Source organism: Gorilla gorilla, chromosome 11 (genome assembly GCF_029281585.2).
Source record: "Gorilla gorilla gorilla isolate KB3781 chromosome 11, NHGRI_mGorGor1-v2.1_pri, whole genome shotgun sequence".
In the NCBI taxonomy this organism is placed as follows: domain Eukaryota; kingdom Metazoa; phylum Chordata; class Mammalia; order Primates; family Hominidae; genus Gorilla; species Gorilla gorilla.
In genome coordinates this window covers 110,522,652-110,544,509 of record NC_073235.2, presented here as the reverse complement: position 1 = coordinate 110,544,509, position 21,858 = coordinate 110,522,652, and the positions used below count along the sequence as shown (strand labels likewise).

Sequence of the window (21,858 nt, the reverse complement as noted above, 5' to 3'; positions counted from 1 at the left end):
AAAGTAGGAAGGGAGGGAGGGAGGGAGGGAGGGAAGGAATGGAACTATGACTCTAAGATGCTACACTCTGAGAGTGTAAAGGAAGGCAGGGAGGTGGCAGACAGTGGTGTCCCTTGAACAGGGAGGCGGATTGCTGAGATGGGCACTCCTGTGCTCATTGCCAAGCTTGATCAGCCGTGGAGAACCAGGCATGACAATTGGGTTAGTGCTAGCAAATGCATTTACTCCAGGTCAGCATTTGCCAGACCTTCCTATGTCCCAGACCTGTAAACTTAAAACAAAAATACGAAGTTAACTATAGGGTTGCCTTGTAAATATCTTTAGCCAAAACAGAAATAAAAACATTACCCTCTATTTCTCACCATCATTTCACGTAAGAACATAGTAATACTAAAAAAAAAAAAAAAAAAAAAAATAGGCAAACTGCTTTAGAAATCAAACAGCTTTTTAAAATCAAGTAGATTTAGAAATCATTCTACATTTTTTTTTTCTCATTTTACTTTGGACTGCTAAAAACATCACCAGACTGACACCAGCTGTTTGGACTAGCTTTTCAGAAATCCCAGTTCAAGTCATATTTTCTCTTCTGAGTGCTGAAGTGAAATCCACTCCTGGGAAATTTCTGTGGATGCTTCAGTATTTCCCATTCTCAATCATCAAAAATGTGATTTGGGGGCTTGGGGTGCCTGGCAAATCCATAGCCCATTACGGTATAAATGTAAAACTCATCTCTCTCCAGCACTAGTCAAGGGCAGTAGGCAATATTAGGCCTCTTTCCCTGGTTGCTTAGAACAGAATTGTGTTCTCAGGGAGCATTTGCTCCTACATGTTTGTCAGGTTTAGTCCTTGACTTAGACCATTCCGAAGCAATTTAATGGCTTGGCTTGAGAGCCTCAAGAGAATACCCAAAGTGATTCTTCTACCTTCTAAGCCATCTCTTCCTATCTTTGGTGTCACATTTTATTTCAAATTATGATTATATCCAGCAGGAGTTCCCACTGAAATATCAGTTTTACCGAATGCTGAGAAATTTCTATTATAAAGATTGCCACTTTTATTAAAACTGTCCTGGTGAATACCAGAAAAAAATGTGTGTGTGTGTGTGTGTGTGTGTCTGTCTGTCTGTCTGTCTGTCCTGACAGACTCTAATTGCTTCCTCTTCCTTCAAGCAAAATTTAGCAGCTTACTCTGCTCTTAGACCAGTCCCCATCAATGTCACTTGATTTAACAAGACTGCCTTCCCCCTCCTTCCCTTGTTATGCCAGAAAAAAACTATCTTTCTAGTGAGTTCACTGTAGCTGAGGCTGAGTCCAAAGGTTGAAATGTTCTTTGGCTGTCTAATAACGTCTTAACCTTAATATGTCCAAAACTTAGCTCCTAGTATTCCCACCCACGCCCACTCACATTGCAAACCACTCCTCCTACAGTATTTCCCATCTTGCTTCATGGCATCTCTGTCCATACAGTGATGCAAGCCAAACACCTTTCTCTCATATTCTACATCCAGTCAGCAAACCTGTCAGCTTCAGCTTCAAAATCTATCCACTTTTCACCACTTTCACTGCTGGAGGTTGGGTCCACCATCACCTTTTGCCTGGATTATTCCAGTAACTGGTCTCCTGCACCACCCTTATCCCCCTTCAGTCTGTTCTTAAGACTATAGCTAATGTATAAATTAGATGATGTCACTCCTGGCCCAAACGAATAGTTTCACCTCTCGCTCCAAGTAAAAGCCCAGGGCATACGTGGTCTCATCTCCCATTACCTCTCTGCCTCATCGCCCACTACTTTCCCCCTCATTCACTCTGTTCCAGTCACACTGGCCTTTTTGTTGGTCCTTGGTCATACCAAGCTGGCTGCTACCTTAGTTTCTATACTTGCTTTTCCTTTCCCTCTATAACTGCTGAGATTGCTTCCTTTTTTCTCTTTTTTTCTTTTTTTTATTGTTTTGTTTCTCAGTGTGAAACCAAGCTTGCTTCATAACTCCATTAGGTCTTTGAGCAGCCATCACTTAATGAAGCATCCTTTACCACTGTGTTTTAAATGGCAACACAGTGTCTGTTTGTACCCCACTGCCCACCACACACGCCTCCTGTCTTCTTTCTCTGCTTACTTATTACCATTAAACATGGTATTTTATTTTGTCTGTTTCCATCTCTTAGGCCATCAGGTGTGAATGTAGACGTTTTGCTTTGTTCAACCTATGCAGCCACATGCACTGGCGCTGCCCTTTCTGCTAGATGTAAGCTCAAAATGTCATGACTTTTTATCTGTTATATTCACTGCTTAGAGCTATACATATAGTGGGGGCTAATAAATACTTGTTGAATAAATTAATTAAATGAATGAAGATTCTGCCCAATTTGGCCAAACTTATTTTTTCTCTTATTACAAAAGAATACTGTTCATCATAGAAAACAAAAATAAGAAATCCACCCATATCCTACCACTTTGATGCATATCCTCCCAGACCTTTTCCTCTGCAGATGATCTTTCCCCATGAGACTGTTTTTTTGTTTGTTTGTTTGTGTTTTTTGTTTGTTTGTTTGTTTTTTTGAGACAGAGTCTTGCTTTGCCACCCAGGCTGCAGCACAGTGGCGCGATCTCGGCTCACTGCAAGCTCCGCCTCCCAGGTTCACGCCATTCTCCTGCCTCAGCCTCCTGAGTAACTGGGACTACAGGCACCCACCACCACGTCCGGCTAGTTTTTTGTATTTTTAGTAGAGACGGGGTTTCACCGTGTTAGCCAGGATGGTCTTGATCTCCTGACCTCGTGATCCACCCACCTCAGCCTCCCAAAGTGCTGGGATTACAGGTGTGAGCCACCACGCCCGGCACTGAAAGTGGTTTTATACTATCCTTAACCATTTCACTTAGTATATTGTGAACATCTTTTTTATGCTGGTAAATATTTGTCTAAACATAATGAAATGAGTGAAAATGGTGTTTTGATGTGTGGGCATACCTACATGTTATTGATCTTGGAAGAAGGAAGTGGGGATTATTATTCAGTGTACTCAAAAGATTGCATGAGCAATCTAACACTAAATGAGCTGGTAGAATCACTTCATATCAACACTCCCTCTTCTCCCCTCACCCCCTAAAAAATCAAGTATATTAGGTAGAAGGATTATCTAATACAGAGAGAAAAGATTGCATGCTATTGTAAATCAAATACACTTGATCTAGGAGGGCAGTTTATTAAGAACATGTCTCTTAGGGCAGAATTTTTTTTTCTTTTTGAGACAAGGTATCACTGTTGCTCAGTGCCATGACATGACCACAGCCCACTGCAGCCTCGACCTCCCAAGCTCAAACAATCCTACTTCAGCCTCCTGAGTAGCTGGGACTACAGCTGCATGCCATCATGCCCACTTAATTTTTTTATTTTTTATTTTTGTAGAGACAGAGTCTCACTATGTTGCTAGGGCTTCTCTCAAACTCCTGGGTTTAAGGGATCCTCTGCCTCAGCCTCCCAAAGTGCTGGGATTACAAGCGTGAGCCACCCTGCCTGGCCAGGGCAGCCTAACTCTTAAAGCACAATCTACACAGACTGGAGTTGCAATGTCTCTGAACTGCATATGAGGAATATCTTACAACCAAAATCTGAGACTGAAGTTTGCAAGGTCTGGTTAATACTGAATTTTAGAAGAATAAGTCTATTTTAGCAAAAATATTAGCACTAAATTAGTCTCATTGAAGACCAGTAAGTATTAGCTCTTCAAACTTGTGGATAACACTTCTTTAAGCTCACTAAATGAAAACAACTCTTTATGTTCTCTGTAATATTTAAGGTTACCCGACTTTTGTGGCTACTTTCCCAGTTAGCTAATTAAAAATTTCATCAGCTGCAGCTGGGGCTTTAGCCTTAACAGATTAGCTGCAGAATCTATCAGGACTCAGAAATAAAGGATGTCATTTTGGTAGTTTTGATAGCAACCATTCTCCTCATTCTACTTCAAGAATTCTTTTCCATTAGATGACTTCTAAAAGTGTGGTTTTTGAGTCATCTATCTTCCTGATATCCTAATAGCTCCTCCCTCTCCCTTCTTTTTCTCCAGAGATCTAATTCAGCAAATTATGTATATACCAATATCAGCACTGTAAAAGGGTGCTACACACTGTCTGCAGTGTCATTCATGACTAAACAGATTTGAAAACTTTCAAAAGGAATTCTGGGAAGTTACATATTAATTTTACTAAACTACATACATACATAGCTCTTTATTTACTCAGAGATCTTTCAAAAAGCCAGGATGTTTTCTCTTATTCTGAGATGAAATGAAATATATAAATTCTCTAAAATCATTTTCTTTTTTTTCTTTTTTTGAGATGAAGTCTCACTCTGTCACCTGGGCTGGAGTGCAGTGGTGCAATCTTGGCTCACTGCAACCTCCACCTCCTGGGTTCAAGTGATTTTCCTGTTTCAGCATTCCTAGCAGCTGGGATTACAGGTGTGAGCCACCATACCCAGCTAATTTTTTTCTTTTGTATTTTTAGAAGAGATGGAGTTTCAACCATGTTGGCCAGAGTGGTCTCAAACTCCTGACCTCAGGTGATCTATCTACCTCGGCCTCCCAAAGTGCTGGGATTACAGATGTGAGCCACCGTGCCCAGCCTCTAAAATCATTTTCTAAGAGAAAACAAAAATAAAACTCATTGCAGGGGAAGTGTTATATTCTTGCGACTGTTAAACACCTTAAGAATTTGAGCTAGGTATATAACAGCTATGATATAATCTATCATTTTTATAATCAGATGCCACAATACTCACAATTAAAATTACATCCCAGATATTTCTACTCGAGGCTTTAGATTGTGGCTAAGAAACTTAAGTACAATTTCTGAATGAGCAGGTAAAAGAGACCCTTATTTCCTGTAACTACCTGCCAAGATATATCTGATGCAATCTTGCCATTTTTTCAGCCAATGAGATTTGCAAAATGAGGTACCTAGAGAAGTGATTGAAGCTTGTTTCTTCCACATGGGCTGCTATCGAAATATGTGCCTTTGATTTAAAATTGTTTTTCCATTAGCTCAGAGTATGGCTGGACATACGAATCCTGTCCACGTCCAGCCTAATGTAACTATTTCAGGAAGAGTTTGCAGCTCATATCAAGAACATCAAATTGCATCTGCCTGAGGATGCTTCATAGTGCTTTTTGCTGATTTCAGTGTGGGTATATGTGCTCTCCAAAGGAAAGACACTGGCCATCTCAACTTAATATAAATTACCTACCCTGGAGCACATATTCTTGGAAGACAGTAAAACTACGTGAATAAATGGTTTTCCTTTCAAAATTATTCCTTATGTATCTTTATCCATATTCTTTATTTAGACCCTTATCATTTAGAATCAAATTGTGGAGTTTGCTTTTGGTGTTGTGCTATCATTTTAATTTTACATGTTTGTATGTTGTGGGTCTTTTCTTTAAAGCCTGTCTAAGATGAGATATTTCCATTGCAAATTTTTCCCTCATTTTAATCATTGAGTCTTTAAATGCTGGTTGTGCATCTCTAAGAACTAAGCTTCAGGAAAATGGTAATATTATCAAATCTATCAGAACCTTGCAAAAGGTCTGCCTACTTTAGAGCCTGACCCCAATCCCTTTTTTCTCATGAGCACTGGGGCTTGGTGGGAGCTGAGTTGAACTTCTCAGAAATTAGTCAAGTTAAATGAGTCTTGATTTATTTGACCTAATGTCATGGAACAAAATGGAATGAGGCCCTTCTACCTTTTTGTTAAGACTACTGCCTTTGATTTCATAGGCAATTATCTCTGCATTTTTAACCCCAAGTACCAGCTACATAATATAAGGGCTCTGAATCATATATGACCTTTTTCCTTTTTAATTTTCATCTTTTCTCACCTTTCTCATTAGAGCAATCTATAAATGAAGCCTAAGTTACCTTCCCAGTGTGTCAGGCGATTCTAAAGATGATAAAATAGAAAATGTTAGCACTAGAAGTGATTGTGCTAGTTGGTTTTCATGATCTTCTAGCACGTTTCTTCAATGTTCTTTGCTACCAGGAAAGTCGGTAGTGCTACCTGCTAGCGATATCGTTTCCTTTGATGGGTAAGTGAAGTGTGGAGTTGACTCTTCTTATCTCATTTATTCTTTGGCTCTGGTGTCAGGGCTTGCATTGGCATAAGCAGGGCTGCCCACTGCAGAAATGCTGCCAGACATGATGATTAATAGCCCCTGCAATACAGTGACGTTAGTTAATGCACAGAAGGCCCTAAACACAGCAGCCTCTTCTGCAACAAGGATCCTGTTTACCAAAGGACTGCTAAGCCAGATAACCTTCAGTTAGTTTGTGGCTTTTGGTTCTTAATATAATGAAGTTTAGGGGTTAAATTTAATAAATTAGTAATTACTTTTTTTTTTTTTTTGACACAGGGTCTTGCTTTATCACCCAGGCTGGACTGCAGTGGCATGATCATGGCTCACTGCAGCCTCAACCTCCTGGGCTCAATTGATCCTCTTGCTGCAGCCTCTTGAGTAATTGGGACCACAGGCATTCACCACCACCCCCAGCTAATTTATTTTATATTTTGTTTTTTGTTTTTTTTTTGAGACAGAGTTTCATTCTTATTGCCCAGGCTGGAGTGCAATGGCGCGATGTTGGCTCACTGCAACCTCCAGCTCCTGGGTTCAATCAATTCTCCTGCCTCAGCCTCCTGAGTAGTTGGGATCACGGGCATGCACCACCATGCCCAGCTAATTTTTTTATATTTTTAGTAGAGATGGGGTTTCTTCATGTTGGTCAGGCTGGTCTCAAACTCCCACCCTCTGGTGATCAGCCCAACTTGGCCTCCCAAAATGCTGGGATTACAGGCGTGAGCCACGGCACCCGGCCCCCCAGCTAATTTTTGTATTTTTTTTAGAGATAGGGTCTTGCTATGTTGCCCAGTCTGGTCCCAAACTCCTGAGCTCAAGTGATCCTCCCACCTCACCCTCCCAAAGTGCTGGGATTACAGGTGTGAGCCACTGCACCCCGTTGAGTAATTATTAATCTTTTTTATATAACACTTTAGTAAAAACTTGAACTGTTTCAATTAGGAAAATACTGTGTGTGGGGTGGGTATGTGTGTGTGCACATGTGCACACGCACGCGTGCGGTGAGGGGAGTGTGTGTGTGTGTTTTCATGCACGCACATACACATGTGCAAATGTGTGTATTTGAAAGAGCTTCCAGCTGGGTCCACATCCCATTTCCTTTAGGCCTTTTGAAGGCCAGGCTTCATCAGTTATCTCTACTTTTGTGTCTTCAGCTTTTGTTTCTATAGTAGCTTCTTAATGTTAGCATTTAAGTATGCCCAAGTTTCTCTTATGTTTTAAAAAAAAAAAAAATCCTTTCTTAGTCCTACATCCTTCTTTAGCTGTGGCCCAATTTCCCTCCTTTTCTTTAAAGTTGACTTCGTAAAAGAGTAACCCACAATCCTCACCCCTCTCCAGTCTTTCCTCCTCCTCCCCTGAAACCACCCTGTCTGAGGTCACTGATGGATTCCTGTTTGCCAGCAGGCACTTTCCAGGCCTCATGAGAGTCTTCCTCACGTTATTTGACCTCTCCACTACCTTTGATGCCATTGACCACCTTCTTCCTTCATGAAATCCTCTCCTTCCTTGCCTTCCCTGGTGCTGGCTCTTCTGCTTTTTCTCCTCCCTGTCAACCTACTCCTTCCCAGTCCTCTTTCTGTTTATCTACTCCTAAATATTAATAGTACTGTTTCACCAGGAAGCAATCTTTTCTCATTTCCCAGCATGTGCCCCCCTGGACTATCACTTTTTCTCATGGCTTCATCTAAAACCTGTAAGCTGGGGGCCCACAAATCGCCCACTTGGACTCACAGGTGACTCCACTTGAGCATTCCAAAGACAGTTCCAACCGTTTGCCCCAACATCTGAGCTACCCTTTCCCCCACCAAGACAACTCCTCTTCCTTAGTCCTGTTTTTCAGACACCTTTGTACTAATCAGAGTTTAAGGCAAACTGGCTCCTGGGAATCTTTACTTTTCCCATTCATTTCCTAAAGGACTCCTGTCAGGCCCACTTGTAGGACCTCAGCCACAGCAGAGGAAAGCCCTTGGAATCACCCAGATGGGAAGTTGCCGGGGCCCACACTTTCCTGAGCTTGGCTTTTAGGTCCATATTTACCCTGAGTTTCCCTGTGTTTGGTCTTCCTAAAGAAAATATTTAGAGAATGTCTTGCAAATTCAGTCTGCCTTAGGGGAAAGAGGAATAAATGGCAGTGTGCGTAAGTTATCTGGCCCTGCCTTGGAAACCCTTACCTCTAAGCAGAAGAGTGAGTCCCTATCTCTAAATAGCTGCAAAAAAATCTTTTTCTTATTTTATTTACATTAAAAAGCATTACTATAAGAGATACATTTTAATACCTACCAGTCTTCCCTCTCAGGAAATTTATTCCCATATTTGACTTCAGTGCTTTCATACTACAACTCCCATCCTCCAGGGAGAAAAAAAGATGACTGGCATTATCTCTCTTAAAAGTCTTTATTTTTAATGGCCACCACTAAATCTCTTGGACACAACATCTTCTCCAGTTCTCCAGACACAATAAGCTGGGTTCCTTCATCTTTCCCGCATATACTGCATTTTCCAGTTCTTTGTGTCTGTTATGACTGACCTCATGTAAATTATAGTATTAGACACTGAAGTGTGATGGAGAAGACAGTAGAGGAAGTGCTTCTGGAGGGGCTTAGAATCTCATATAAAAGGAGAGAGAAAATAAACATATGTGAAATATGTATACATATAGAAACATTAAATAAATACATAGCCACTTTAGCTGTGCTGTACAAATAATGTTGAAGGAATATTAGAGATGATTGTGACCAAAGTTGGTTAATTTTTGTGAGAAGAATAATGAATAGTGTTTGGAAGCAAGAAGGACCCTGCCTAGTAAGGAGAAATTGGAAATTCTCTTTGTTGCTCATCAGTTGTATTCATTGAAGTATCTATCTCCAGCACGTAGCACGATGCCTTATTTTAGACACTCAGTAAGTGCTTGTTGACTATGTGATAACCGACTGGTTATAGTACTCCAGGAAGAGTATGCCAGTGTGATTTGGTTTGTAAATTTGTAAATAAGTCTGATATCCTGTATATCCCTAATCATAAAAGTTTTAGAATTTTAAAGCAGAAAGGACTTTTAAGTAGCAAAACATTACAGATATGCTCTCCTGCATTTGTCCCTGCCGTAAATCATTTCATCTTCCTTTTAACTCTTTCTCCAGCTGACCTATGTTTCTACAAACCAGCAGAAGAGGCAGGAGCTAGTCTTGAAATGATTTTGCAGCCCGCTTACTGGACTCCATTTCTTAGCACTGCCGCCACATTGCTTTCATTTTACTTTATTTAAGGGATTTCATTATTAAGCATTTAGCTTTCAGTAAGATTATTCCTTCAATTTAGTCACCCCTAAACATCCTCTGTCTCTCATATTATCATACACTGCTCCCTTTGAGTCCCACTGAAAGACTGCCCTAGTTTTCCTTTCCTGCAGATAAGTTTGGGCCCTTGGATCTTGGAACAGCAAAAGGACATTAGTGAAACCACTGGTGAAACCTGAATAAAGTCTATAATTTGCATAATGTCGATTTCTTATTTTTGATCCATATGCCATGGTTATGTAAGATGTAAGCATTAGGGGAAGCTGGATAAAGGGTATGAAGGTAAGGACATTTTACAAATACAGAGAAATGTTAGGAACTGTGGAATTACATGTGAACATTCTGGTTATTTTCAAAAACATAGTTTTCAAAATATAATGAGAAAACTGCAGACTACCAAAGTACACTTTTAGATAGTTCTGGATTGTAAGGTAAACAAAGTAAAAACAAACAACCCTCATCTGGGTTCAGCCCCCTTCCCATTCAGGTTTTTCCTCACTCCATTCCCTCCATTCCCATGGCTTCAGCTGTCCACTCTGTGCTCCCATCAGAAGTGCCCTGGGTCTTCTACATCTCAGGCCCAGGTCCATACTTGCTGTTCCCCACACAGGCACTGGATATTCAGGAAGCTCAATTTTTTATTCCCTCCCCTGGAAGCCTGCCCTCAGTTGGCCAATGGCATCACCATTCTCATCCCCAGGCTCTATACTTCAGGGTCATCTTAGACTCCCTTCTCCTTTTTCACTTATTCCCAATGTTCTCAATTCTTCCAAAAAGTCTCTGGTATCTACCCACTCATTCCTTTCACTGTCCACTTGTCTGCCCTAGAACAGACTCTCACATGCCTTGTCACCTGTCTGTAGTCTCTTCACCCTCCCTGCTGCCTTCAGAGGCACATCAGTGTGGCTTTCCTGCTTCAAAAAGCATCAGTGGCTCTATACTGCTACCGGCCTAAACTACAGTAATAAACATCCATCCAGAAGAGACATGCATGATATTACTAAATTAGATGATCAGCTCAAACCTACTTCCCTCCTTTCCCTACCCCCAGCCCCAAGAAATTAGAAGGAGCATAGGCCTTTGGAGTCAGAAAGTCCTGGCCTTGAAACTCAGCTCTGTGACCTTGGGCAAATTGTTCTTTGCCTCTGTGCCTCAGTTTCCTCTTATGTAAAATGAAGTTTGTGTTTACCATCCAGGGCTATTGTGAGGATTAGATAAAATGATGTATCTCCAGTGCCAAGCTCAGTGACCTCCTGTAGGCTGCCTTGAGGAAGAGGTCCCTTGATCATTTGTGTCATATGCTTGTGTTATTGAAAATGGAGGTTGATTACATCTCATGGTCCCTCCAGGGACCATGGTCTACCTTCCACGACAGGGGCCTTCCTGTAGAGAAGCTAATCCTACATGGAGGAATTGAGTACTTTTCCTATGCCCCGCCCAGCTGTGCTGGACCTGTGCTCTGCTTCCTGTCGCAAGTGCAGCCCTGAACCATTAGAGTTGAAGGGAGCCCAGCTGTAGGAACTGCATTCAGTTTCCCAGAATATAATGTCCTTGTCACTCATCTCATTCCTGTGGGTGAAACAGTGCTTTCCAGCAGAATTCTTCAGCGACTTTCCTACTTTCCGGGAGAGGTCCTTACTAGAATACACCTACTCCAGTCCTCCATCAGGTCAGGACTTCATTTAATTGATTCAGTGCTCCATTTTCAGTAGTCTAATGGTGTCTGATATGCAATGTGTGCTTAATCAATATTGGATGGATGGACGGATGAATGATTTAATATCTAGGATTTGGCAACTAATGCATACTTAATTGAAAGACTGAATAATGATTTTCCCAGTGAGCAAGACTATTAGGCCAGTGGTTCTAAACCTTGGCTGTGCTAATCACCAAGAGAGTTTTTGTTTTGTTTTCTTTAACACTGATTTATGGGCTCTACCCAGGCATATACCCTGTGGTTTTCTAAAAGCTCTCCAAGTGATTCTAATAGACAGCCAGGGTTGGAATCCACCATGTTAGACTACTCAAAAAATATGTACCCCATGCATAACTCTTTATCATTTTCAATTACCACATTGTACTGTATTTATCAGCTTATGTGTCTTTCCCTCACTTGACTTTATGCTCCTTGGCCTCATACTTGGGCTGTCTTCCTAGTGCCTGGCATAGTGCTTGGCATATAATGAATAGTCATAAATGTGAATTGGATAAATTGGTGGTTTCTTTCATTTAAGACACAAGAAAATTGCATAGTACCAAATAAGACAAAGAGAAAAATGTTAGTATCATGGATTTTGTTTTGGGTTTAGTTTGTGTGTGTGTTGTTTTCCAGTCATCTACACTTTGGTAACCTGTTTGCTTACCCATAATGGATTATTTTTTTCTGTTCATTCATTGTCATCTATCCAGATGCTGTGAATGGACAGCAGCTAAAGATACTGGACTTTGTTGAAGAGTCCTAATTTAAAATATCTTGTCCCATTATTCTCATTTGTACAGAGGTTCTAAAATTGCCATCACTATACATATGAGAGGATAGTTCATTAATATGATATTCAGTATCACTCCTCCTCATTAATGAAAGCCGTAGAAGCCTCTAGACACGAGTGGCCACTCCAGTTTTTCTGAAATCCAAGATCAATATATTTAGATATAGAAAAATACAGCTAGAAAGATATTTAGAGACATCACATTAAACCACCCTCATTCTGCTGTGAAGAAGCTGAAGCCAGGTGGGCATGTGGGGACTTGCCAGAGATCACACAGCTTATTACGGACACAGCTGGTACAAGAAAACTGATGTTCTGGTCCTCAGACCTGGGCCACCACGCAGTGCTTGTAGCACTTAAGATTACATTAGAAGTCAAAGATCAAACTTTTACCTCCATTCTGGTGTCTGTGTTGGGAAGAAAAATATCTGAGAAAAAGATATTACAGGTTCCTCAGAGGGCTTAGGAGAAGTATAGGTGGAAAGTGGACAGGGCAGAGGAAAGGAATTCTTGAATGAGACTGAAACTTATCAGAAAAATGTGTGTTATGGCAGCACCACAGTTCACTTGTCTATCTGCCCTTGTTTTCAGAATTTTCCCCAGAGAATACCTCCTTCAACAGATCCACCTGTATTCCCTCGCCGACCTGCAGCAGGTAAGTGCTCAGAGGGACTGTTTCATTTTTGTTGCTTTCCTGGAGAAGTCTCTTTGTTGACTTTGGTCTTTGCACCGTATTCTGCCATCATTGGGGTAGTTTTCATCACAAACCCTGATAATTCTTATTCAGAATGGGGGGAAAACTTAGTATAAAAAGATATATGGGACAATAACAAATGTTGGCAAGGATGCAGAGAAACTGGGGCTCTTATGCATTGCTGATGGGATGCAAAGTACGTTAGCCACTTTGGAACAGTTAAAAAGTTAAACATAGAGTTACCATATGACCCAACAATTTTACTCCTAGGTATATACCCAAGAGAATTGAAAACATATGGCCACAGAAAAACCTGTACACAAATGTTCAGAGCAGCATTATTCATAATAGCAAAAAAGTGGAAACAACCCAAATGTTCATCAGCTAATGAATGGATGAACAAAATGTTTTGTAGCCATATAATAAAATATTATTCTGCCATAGAAAGAAGTGAAGTACTGATGCATGCTACAATATGGATAAATCTTGAAAACACCATGCTAAGTAAAAGAAGCCAAACAGAAAAGAATACATACTGTATGATTCTATTTACATGAAATGTTTAGAATAGGCAAATCCATCGTGACAGAAAGTACGTTAGTGATTGCCAGGGCCTGGGGAGAGTGAAGAAATGAGGAGTGCCTGCTCATGGATAAAGAGTTTCTTTGGAGGCTTAATGAAAGTGTTCTGGAATTAAACAGCAGTGATGGTTATACAGTCTTGTGAATATTCTGAAAACCACTAAATTGTTTACTTTAAAAGAGTAAATTTTATGGTGTGTGAATTTTACCAATTAAAAATTTGTATGAAAAGATGTAAAAGGCATTGAATGTGTTAAGCCCTTGACTTGTGCTCAAGCCAAAAAGTTGAATGGCTTTTAAAGTTTAGTAAAACATAACAGAGCATGTAAGAGTTGAAATCATCCTTTTATACTTTTATTAGAACATGTACTTTTTTTTTTTTCCTTTCGTTTGTGAGACAGAGTCTTGCTCTGTCGCCCAGGCTGGAGTGCAGTGGCATGGTCTTGGCTCGCTGCACCCTCTGCCTCCCGGGTTCAAGCGATTCTCCTGCCTCAGCCTCCCGAGTAGCTGGGATTACAGGCATGTGCCACCATGCCCGGCTAATTTTTGTATTTTTAGTAGAGATAGGGTTTCACCATGTTGGCCAGGCTGGTCTCGAACTCCTGACCTCAAGTGATCCGCCCACCTTGGCCTCCTAAAGTGCTGGTATTACAGACGTGAGCTACCACGCCTGGCCACACTTGTACTTTTAATGATTAACCAGATTAGCAGCTAGGAAGAAACTGGCCTTTTGTGTATTCAGCCCTAAATTCTAAATATGTTAAGCTTTGGTTAATCATTTAAATCAACAACTCACTCCTGAGAAGCTGTTGGACACTAGATAATGATTCTTTCAAGAGTTCATTAAATAATAATAATAATTGTGACAACTTTCAGAGTATCTCAAACTGCTGTGATTCTGTTCTTTCGTTGTTGTTTTCCTCTCTGGTTGTTTTATCCAGAAGAATTTAGGTCAACTTAAAAACCATGCTCATATCCTTCAGTCATTTTTCTGACTTTAAATTACTTTTCAAGGATTTTTTGTGTCTTTTAGTTTAATAACTTAAGACTTTTGTGTTCTTTTTGTCCCCCCAGAGCTAGGAAAGTTATTTATTTATTTATTTATTTGACAGTCTCGGTCTGTTGCCCAGGCAGTAGTACAGTGGTGTGATCTTGGCTCACTGCAACCTCAGCCTCCTGAGTTCAAGCAATTCTCATGCCTCAGCCTCCCGTGTAGCTGGGATGACAAGCATGTACCACCAGGCCTGTCTAATTTTTGCATTTTTAGTAGAGACAGGGTTTCACCATGTTGGCCAGGCTGGTTTCAAACTTCTGACCTCAAGTGATCCGCCTGCCTCAGCCTCCCAAAGAGCTGGGATTACAGGCATGAGCCTCTGCTCCCTGCCAGAAAGTTATTTTAAATTAAATGGCAGACATGATGTTAGAGCATTTAGTTGGAGAGGTCTAAGAAAAGACTAAGGTTTTCATTTCCATTTATGTGTCAAGTTGAAACCTATTTGCACATATCAGCTCTCCCAACTCCTTTGGTCCTGCCTGACCTTTACTACATAGTCAAGCAGCAGTGGTCTGCTGGCTAGGGTGGAAAGGGGTATATTTTTACTTAAAATTGTTGTTCAAGGGGAAGAATTGGTTAAAACACTTGTTACACATTTATCTATTTTCTGAAGTCTACCTGATCGTAGTGCCTGAGGACACAGACTCTATCATTTGAGAAGTATGTTTAAAGGCACTGAATATTCTTGTAAAGATGGTTTAAAATACAATGGGTGGGCTCCAAAGTGAGTACTCTTTGAGGGAGCCTTTCAAACGTGAGTTTTGATATCTGATGAAGAGAAAGAATTAGAGTAATTCCATATTCATTTTAGGGTGTCAAAGTAATGTATCCATTTGGAATCATACAGCCTGCTTTTTAAGGCTTTCCTATACCCTGCTGTCTTTCTCTCCACCCCCTTTTCTTTTTTTCCTCCTTTAATAATCAAACCATACATGCCAAGCAGCTTACTTAAATCAGTGGCAGGGGTATTCTTGGTGGCCAGGCCATTAGCCCCTGGAGCCCCATAAGCAGCTTAATCAGTTTTCAGTGATGGAGGCAATCAACAGCTTATCAAACACCCTGTGGGCGGGGCAGCTAGAGCTCAATGCATCCATTTACTTAACAGCTCACTCTAACCTGGTTCTTTGTGCCTGGCTTTAAGAGCCCCAAACTTATCATATTTAAAGGAAGTTTAATTCGATTACTTTTTCTGCCTGAGGTGGGTTAAATTGGATTTAGCTTTTGATCTGTCTGCATCTTGGCTATCAGCACTGAAGGGCATCCCCAGCTTCATCTTTCCTTGGTTTCTAAGTAAATAACAAGCATGTTTTCTAGATCTGAATTGTTCTTGCAAATATGTAATGGAAAGGACACAAGGAGAAAGAACAAAAAATACCATTGCTTTGTGAAAGGGCATGTGGTGGTATCGGGAAACCCTACCTAACTGACCCAACCACCAGCCTTATGGCGTCCTGGGCCTTTTTGGCCTCTTCTGGACTGCTTCATCATCCTGCTTCTTGTCAGTTTCAGGCGTTTTAGAGTAAATTATTTTCCCTGTTTGATTTTTCTCCTCACTGCTAAAGGTTTCTGTAAAAGCAGACCTGTCTGTCATATCAAGTAACTAGAGAAAAGGGGCTTTTAATGTTCAGATTTTGCAGGGGAAAGGAAAATAAACTAAAGCAAGTGACTCAAGAGTTATAAATCAGAAAAAACAATAATGCAGATATTCTTCTTAAATGCACAGGTTCCTGTCTACACATTTCTCTTAAGTTAATTTGATTTTTCCCATTAGCTCTTATTTAAAAAGCAAAACAGACATTTTCCTCTTCAAAAAGAAAAAAAATAGGTAAGAATTTAATAAACATGGTGAAAGGAGATTTATAATTTAGAGATAATTTTAAAATAATATAGTACACAAAGCACTAATAATACTTTAAAATGCTGAAAGAATTCTGGTACCAAAAAAATTGCAATCTTATTGTCCTCTGTCTGGTTTTATGTTTATAAGTAACAATGCCTAAAATTTTAGCAAATAGACTCAATTTAACAATTTGGCTGAAGATTTCAAGCTACCTTACTGCTGCTTTTGTTACATTCAAGACAGTTTTCCCCCTTCTCATTATTTGAATTACTGTCCTCTTTGTATGCATTTTCCCTTACTATTGTACATTTAGATGTGAGGAAAGAAATAGCAAGGATTGACAATTGCTTTACAAAGGAGATTCCCTCCAGTTGTTCTGGGAATGATTGTCTCCTCCTCACTGTTCACTGAGTACCAGTTATTGGCAAAATTAATACTCAGACTGAGTCCCTAATTGTCTGTTTGTTTGACCAGTGATTGAATTGCTCACTAGTATGACTTGCACATCGAAAAAGTAGTAGTTGAATATAGTCATTATCTGACTACAGTCAGTTGGTAGCGTTTAGCCATAACGTGTAAAATGGAGCCAAGTAAACCTGGCCTAGTAGCAGGGCCAAGGAAGAAGTATAAGACACAGGCAGAGGCTCTCCAGATCCTAGGAGCTCCAGGGAGCATGGCCTTCCTTTACTCATTTCTTGTGTTTAGAATTCCAGGTGAATTTCTGTTCTGCAAACTAGATATTGTTAGAAAAACATATTCAATCCAAACTATTTGAATATAACTTTAACAGAAGGTACTGCTTATTTTTAAAAAAATAAAATCTTACAAACTTTCTTTGAGGAGGTATGAATGCATGGTGGTTTTTGAAGTGACCAAGTACTTCCTTATAAAGGAAGTAGCAGGCAACAACTCAGCGTGTGTGGATGCATGGACTAGTATTGGTGCATGTTTTGAATGGGGAAACTGAGGCACTGCTTTTTAAGAGCTTTTCCTTGATTAGCTACTTTGAGAAGGATAAATAGAACAGAATTTGTGTGTTGTTATTTTCAGTCTATCCAGCATTATCACAAATCCATGAGAAGGCTTTAAGACAGGAATGCAATAAAAATATATGCTCACCTGAGATGGCAAGACTTGTACCGTAACTCTCAATGCCTTAACTTTTGGCGTCAGCTATCTGCTTTCCCTGTTAAGTATGTGACAAACCATCTCCTTACTCACATCCCCTTGGCACTTTTAACACTGATGAAAAGGTTCCAGATTTTACCAGTAGAATACATTAGTACATATAAATAAATGGTCAAGAGTTCTTAGTTGTTCTTAAGGAGCAAATCAGAACTCTGGTTTAATATGTCAGTCTTTGGACTGTGTAAATGATAGGAGAATTCTTCTAAAGTTCCTTCTACTTGCTGAAAGAAAAGGTCAGATTTTACTTTTAAATTTTGGCTACCTGTGCTCTCGTGACAAAACCTAAAATGTATATTAATGACTAACTCTTCTGGTATTACTCACCTTTGGGGGCATATGTAAGTTAAGCATTGAATGATTCTATTTGTGGCGATTCATGAGAAAGGATACTGGATGATCCCATGGGTGAGGTGGCTGGTTAGAGTAGGCCCTCCCCCCTACTCCCTCCACTGCCCACCACCTCACCCCCGCACACACACACCCCTCTTGTGAGACAATCCAAGGAGCTAATTTTCTCATTATTTTCCTTCCCTGGGCCCTAAATTTCCAAACGAGACCCTACCTTTAGGTGAAGGCAGTTTAGATTCTAGTTTATAGGAAATATATTACCCAAGAAAAATAAATTATTATTTTGGCAGAAATTCATTTGAAAACATGGCATGGTATTGGGGGCGGGGAGACATTTCCACAGATAAGTTTTAATGAAAGAAAAAGGACAGGAAAGTCTGGAATTTGGAGTACTTACTAAAGAGTTGTGAAGTGGGAAGGATGCCAGGTGGGAGGACCCACAGCACTCAAGAGCCGTGAAAAGAGAGAGGAGTGACCAGATGTACACTACCTTTCTGGAATTGCCTAGCACTGCCTAAACCGTTTGTTTTATACTAAAGCAATACACACTTACACTAAGCAACTAATGTAACTTATGCAACATAGAAATGTTCAGTGGATGGATGGATGGATGGATGGATGGATGGATGGATGGATGGATGGGTGGATGGGTGACAGGGTGTATATGTACATATGTTCATACGTATACTATCGTGAACTCACTGGTTCTCTCTCCCCTGAAAAGCAAAGCAAACTGATCAACATTAGCCGCTAAACAAAACAAAATTAGAAAAGCTGGCGATGAAATAACAATGCACAGAATTCTAAAACCAAATAAAAATCTCTGCTTATGTCAGAATAATGAGGAGTTGTTTAGTGTTGTAAACTTCCTGAACACTCCATATCCTGAACAGTTAACTCTTCAGTTAACTTTTTTGCTAGTCCAGCATACCCACAGAGCTTAGGAATTGTCATCCGTGTGACCTCAACATTTGTTGGAATTGGCCCCTAAAGAAATAATTCAAACAGTGGTCTTACCTCAACTGTTTTCTAGCTGGTAAGATCACGAAAAGGCAATGTTTAAGGTATTTCAAGGCCACTTTTAAACAACATACTTTACTGAATTCTTCTTCAAGGAAGTGATGTGAGTTATTTTGCATGGCCCTGCCCCACCAAACAAACCCATTATCAGAGAACGTTTTTCTCTATGGACGCTCTTCACAGAGTCAGCAGACAAAGGCCGAGCCTAAGTGGGCACCCAGCACAGCTGCCCTTTCACCAAAGAAGTAATAGGTGATGACCTTTATTCACACAGGGGTTGACATCTTTGAATCCACAGCTCACAGGAACACAGCGCCTCAGTGCCCACAACCGAGTCACCAGTCCCAAGCCTCAGGAGCCCAAGGAACTTGTATTCATAGCTTCTCAGCAGCCCTGATCCCTACACCATTGTCCACCCAGGCATTAGTGGCGCGGATAACTAATTAGGAGCATTCGGATTTAACAAGCAGAAAAACAAAGCGTGACAGCTCGCCTGTGTTGTTCCATGGCAAGTGCCTGTGTCCGCTGCAGCCGGCACTGCCTTCAGAAACCACTGAACATAATCTGGGGCGAGACAGAAACGAGGCCTCCATTAAAACATCACTAAATCTCTGTTAACTATTTTAGCCACGGCTCTTCCAACCAATTAATGAGCTAGGAAAGAGGACTATAAGTTATTTGGGGAACAAATTATGCCTTTTAAGCAAGTGGGTTTTCAAAAAATGAATGCACAGGCTAAGATCTTGCTGGGGAGGAGGAAGGGATTGAGTGTTATTCTTTGAAGTTTTGATAGACAGGCAGCAGAGCAAATGGAAAAGTGCTGTTTCTCAAGAGAGCAGGTGTATCTTGAGTGCGTGCCGAACAGTTCATGCCTCATGCTCGGTCTCCCAGTGTGTTTCACATCGTACAGGGAGGGGAACGGGAAGAGTGACAACTGCTGCTAGGTGCCAGGACTGGAGCTGGGTCTTCTGACTTCTCACTTTCAGTCTTGATGTCTTTACTACCTGCTGAGCATAACTACTAGTTTTCTGGTGTTTTGGAGATGGGGCCAGTTAGCTGAGTGGGTTAAAGCAGGTGATTAGCAAGGTGCTGGTGCAGATTGTTCTTTATGCAAGCTGACTTTTCTGTTCTGCAGACCCAGGCACTACAGCCAAATCTAACCTGATCCACAGATGATTGAAGGATCGGGGGAGCTTGGCACGGGATGTGGCAGCAAATGTGCGGCACTAAGGACAAAGTCACTGCCTTTTGTGGAAGCCAGATCAGAAAGATGACTGTGTGTTGTGAGTGGTGGATAGAGAGCCCTGTTGCCCAGGTGAGAAGGAGCTCAGTTGAGATAAGGATTCCAGGAGCCAACTCGAGCCCCTCAGGTAGAGACAACAATACCGGTTGAGACTGCAGCTGTGGAGTTGGATGGTGTTTAGTCAGTGCTGAAATCACTTTCCTGGGAGTCCCTTGGCATGCAGTCATCTGAGTGCTGTTGTTGTTGTTAGGTTTTTGTTGTTTCCTATTTTAAAAGAGTAATCATAATACTGACGAAGTGAAGGCCTGTTTTCAAAGAACTTTTACTTAAAGATATAGAGTAAGGTTAGCATCGGTCTTGCCAGTGGTAGAAACCTATGCCACCAACAGCCATCATGAAAGGGCCCCAGGAGTCTTTCTGGTTCTTCATTTCTATTCAGTTTGATTCAACAAGTGTGTATTGATTGAATGCTTTCTGTGTGCCAATCATTGAGCTAGCCACAGAGGAGGCAAAGGTGATTAAGCCACACTTCCTTCCCTCACTGAGCTCACAGTCTGATGAGAGAGGCAGATAGGCATTGTTGAAGTCAGCGGAGTTGAACCTAGGGTACTTGGGGAATACATCTGACCAAGTGTGTGGCAGATTGTATTTTGCAAAAATAGCTGCAACAGTATCTTCCATCTCACATGTCTTTCTTACGCTGTGACTTTGATGCTCCTCCTATTCAGTAGTGAGATCTGTGTTCCTTCTCCCCGAATTTGGGCAGGTCTGTGACTATGGAAGTGATGCCATGTGATTTCCAAAGCCAAGTCATAAAAGGTGATATAGCTCCAACCTGGTGCTTTCTGGAGATGCTCACTCATGGCAACCCAGTGGCCATGTTGTAAGGAAGTCCAGATTAGCCGTCATAGAACAACCACATGAACAGGCCTCATATGGTAGTTGTTCTAGCTGGCAGCGATCATCAGCCACCAGAGAGATGAGTGAAGACAGCCCCACATGATTCCAGCTGCTAGCCTTCAAGTCTTCTCACCTAGGCTAGAGATGAGGCTGCAGATATTATGGAGCAGAAACAAACCATCTCCACAGTGTCCTTCCTGGAGTCCTGACCGACCGACAAAATGTGTGAGCCCATAATAAAATGGTTGTTTTGCACCACTAGGTTTTTGTTCGTTGGTTTTTTTTCACCACTAAGTTTTGGGGTAATTTGTTTTGCAGTAATAGTAACCAGAACACCCAGTAACTTGGCCATCAGGGAAGGCTTCCTAGAGGCTATGACTGTAAGTTAAAATTTTGGCCCATAATCATGAGCCAGAGAGAGAGGACTAGGAAGAGAACTTTGAGGCCATGGTAACCTTAAACCACTCTAATGATCTGATCTACAGTGTTTCTTCCATGGGGGCAAGCTAAAGAAAATTTTCACTACCAACTGTGACATTTCTTAACACTGTCTGCATGCTTCAGGATTATTCTGATAAATTGTCTCAACAAAACATTCGTAGAATGAGTAAAACGGTATCGCTTCACTTCCCTCAGAAATGAAAGATTCTGGGATGTGCCTTGAGGTGCAAGAACGAGGAATTGAGTTTTAAATCTTTCCATCCCACCTGTGCACCTGAAATGTGAGCCCAACTCTGTCACCAAGCCCCTCGCTGGGTGTTTTCTCCCTATTCATTTATTCATTCAGCAAATATTTATTAAGCATGTACTATGTATCAGGAGCCATGTTACCCCTGAAATTGAAAGGGCACATTTTCTCAGAAACAGACTAGATTCTTACTGATTATGGTCAAACTCTTGCACTCTGTCTGTGTGCCGGGAACTTGTAGTCAAAGCTGCTCATGATTCTGTTCCACTTGGTGATGTCCAGTAGAATTTCATCCCTTGATGCCTTGGACTAACCATCCCACCACACCCACAGTTGGTCTTCAAGGGACTAGAAGGATAACCAGAAGGCACTATCTATTCAGATGTTTGAGGGCTGAG

General features: G+C 41.0%; 1 protein-coding gene across 2 annotated transcripts in view; it reads left to right on the top strand.

Annotated features, from left to right (window-relative positions):
- PLEKHM3 (pleckstrin homology domain containing M3) overlaps window positions 1–21,858 on the top strand; it is a 203,710-nt gene that overhangs the window by 104,333 nt on the left and 77,519 nt on the right. For both annotated transcript variants that reach the window (XM_004033125.5, XM_055379506.2), the window contains one exon: window positions 12,496–12,559. In XM_004033125.5, coding sequence (XP_004033173.2) covers window positions 12,496–12,559 — 64 coding nt within the window. The remainder of the gene's footprint in view (window positions 1–12,495; window positions 12,560–21,858) is intronic.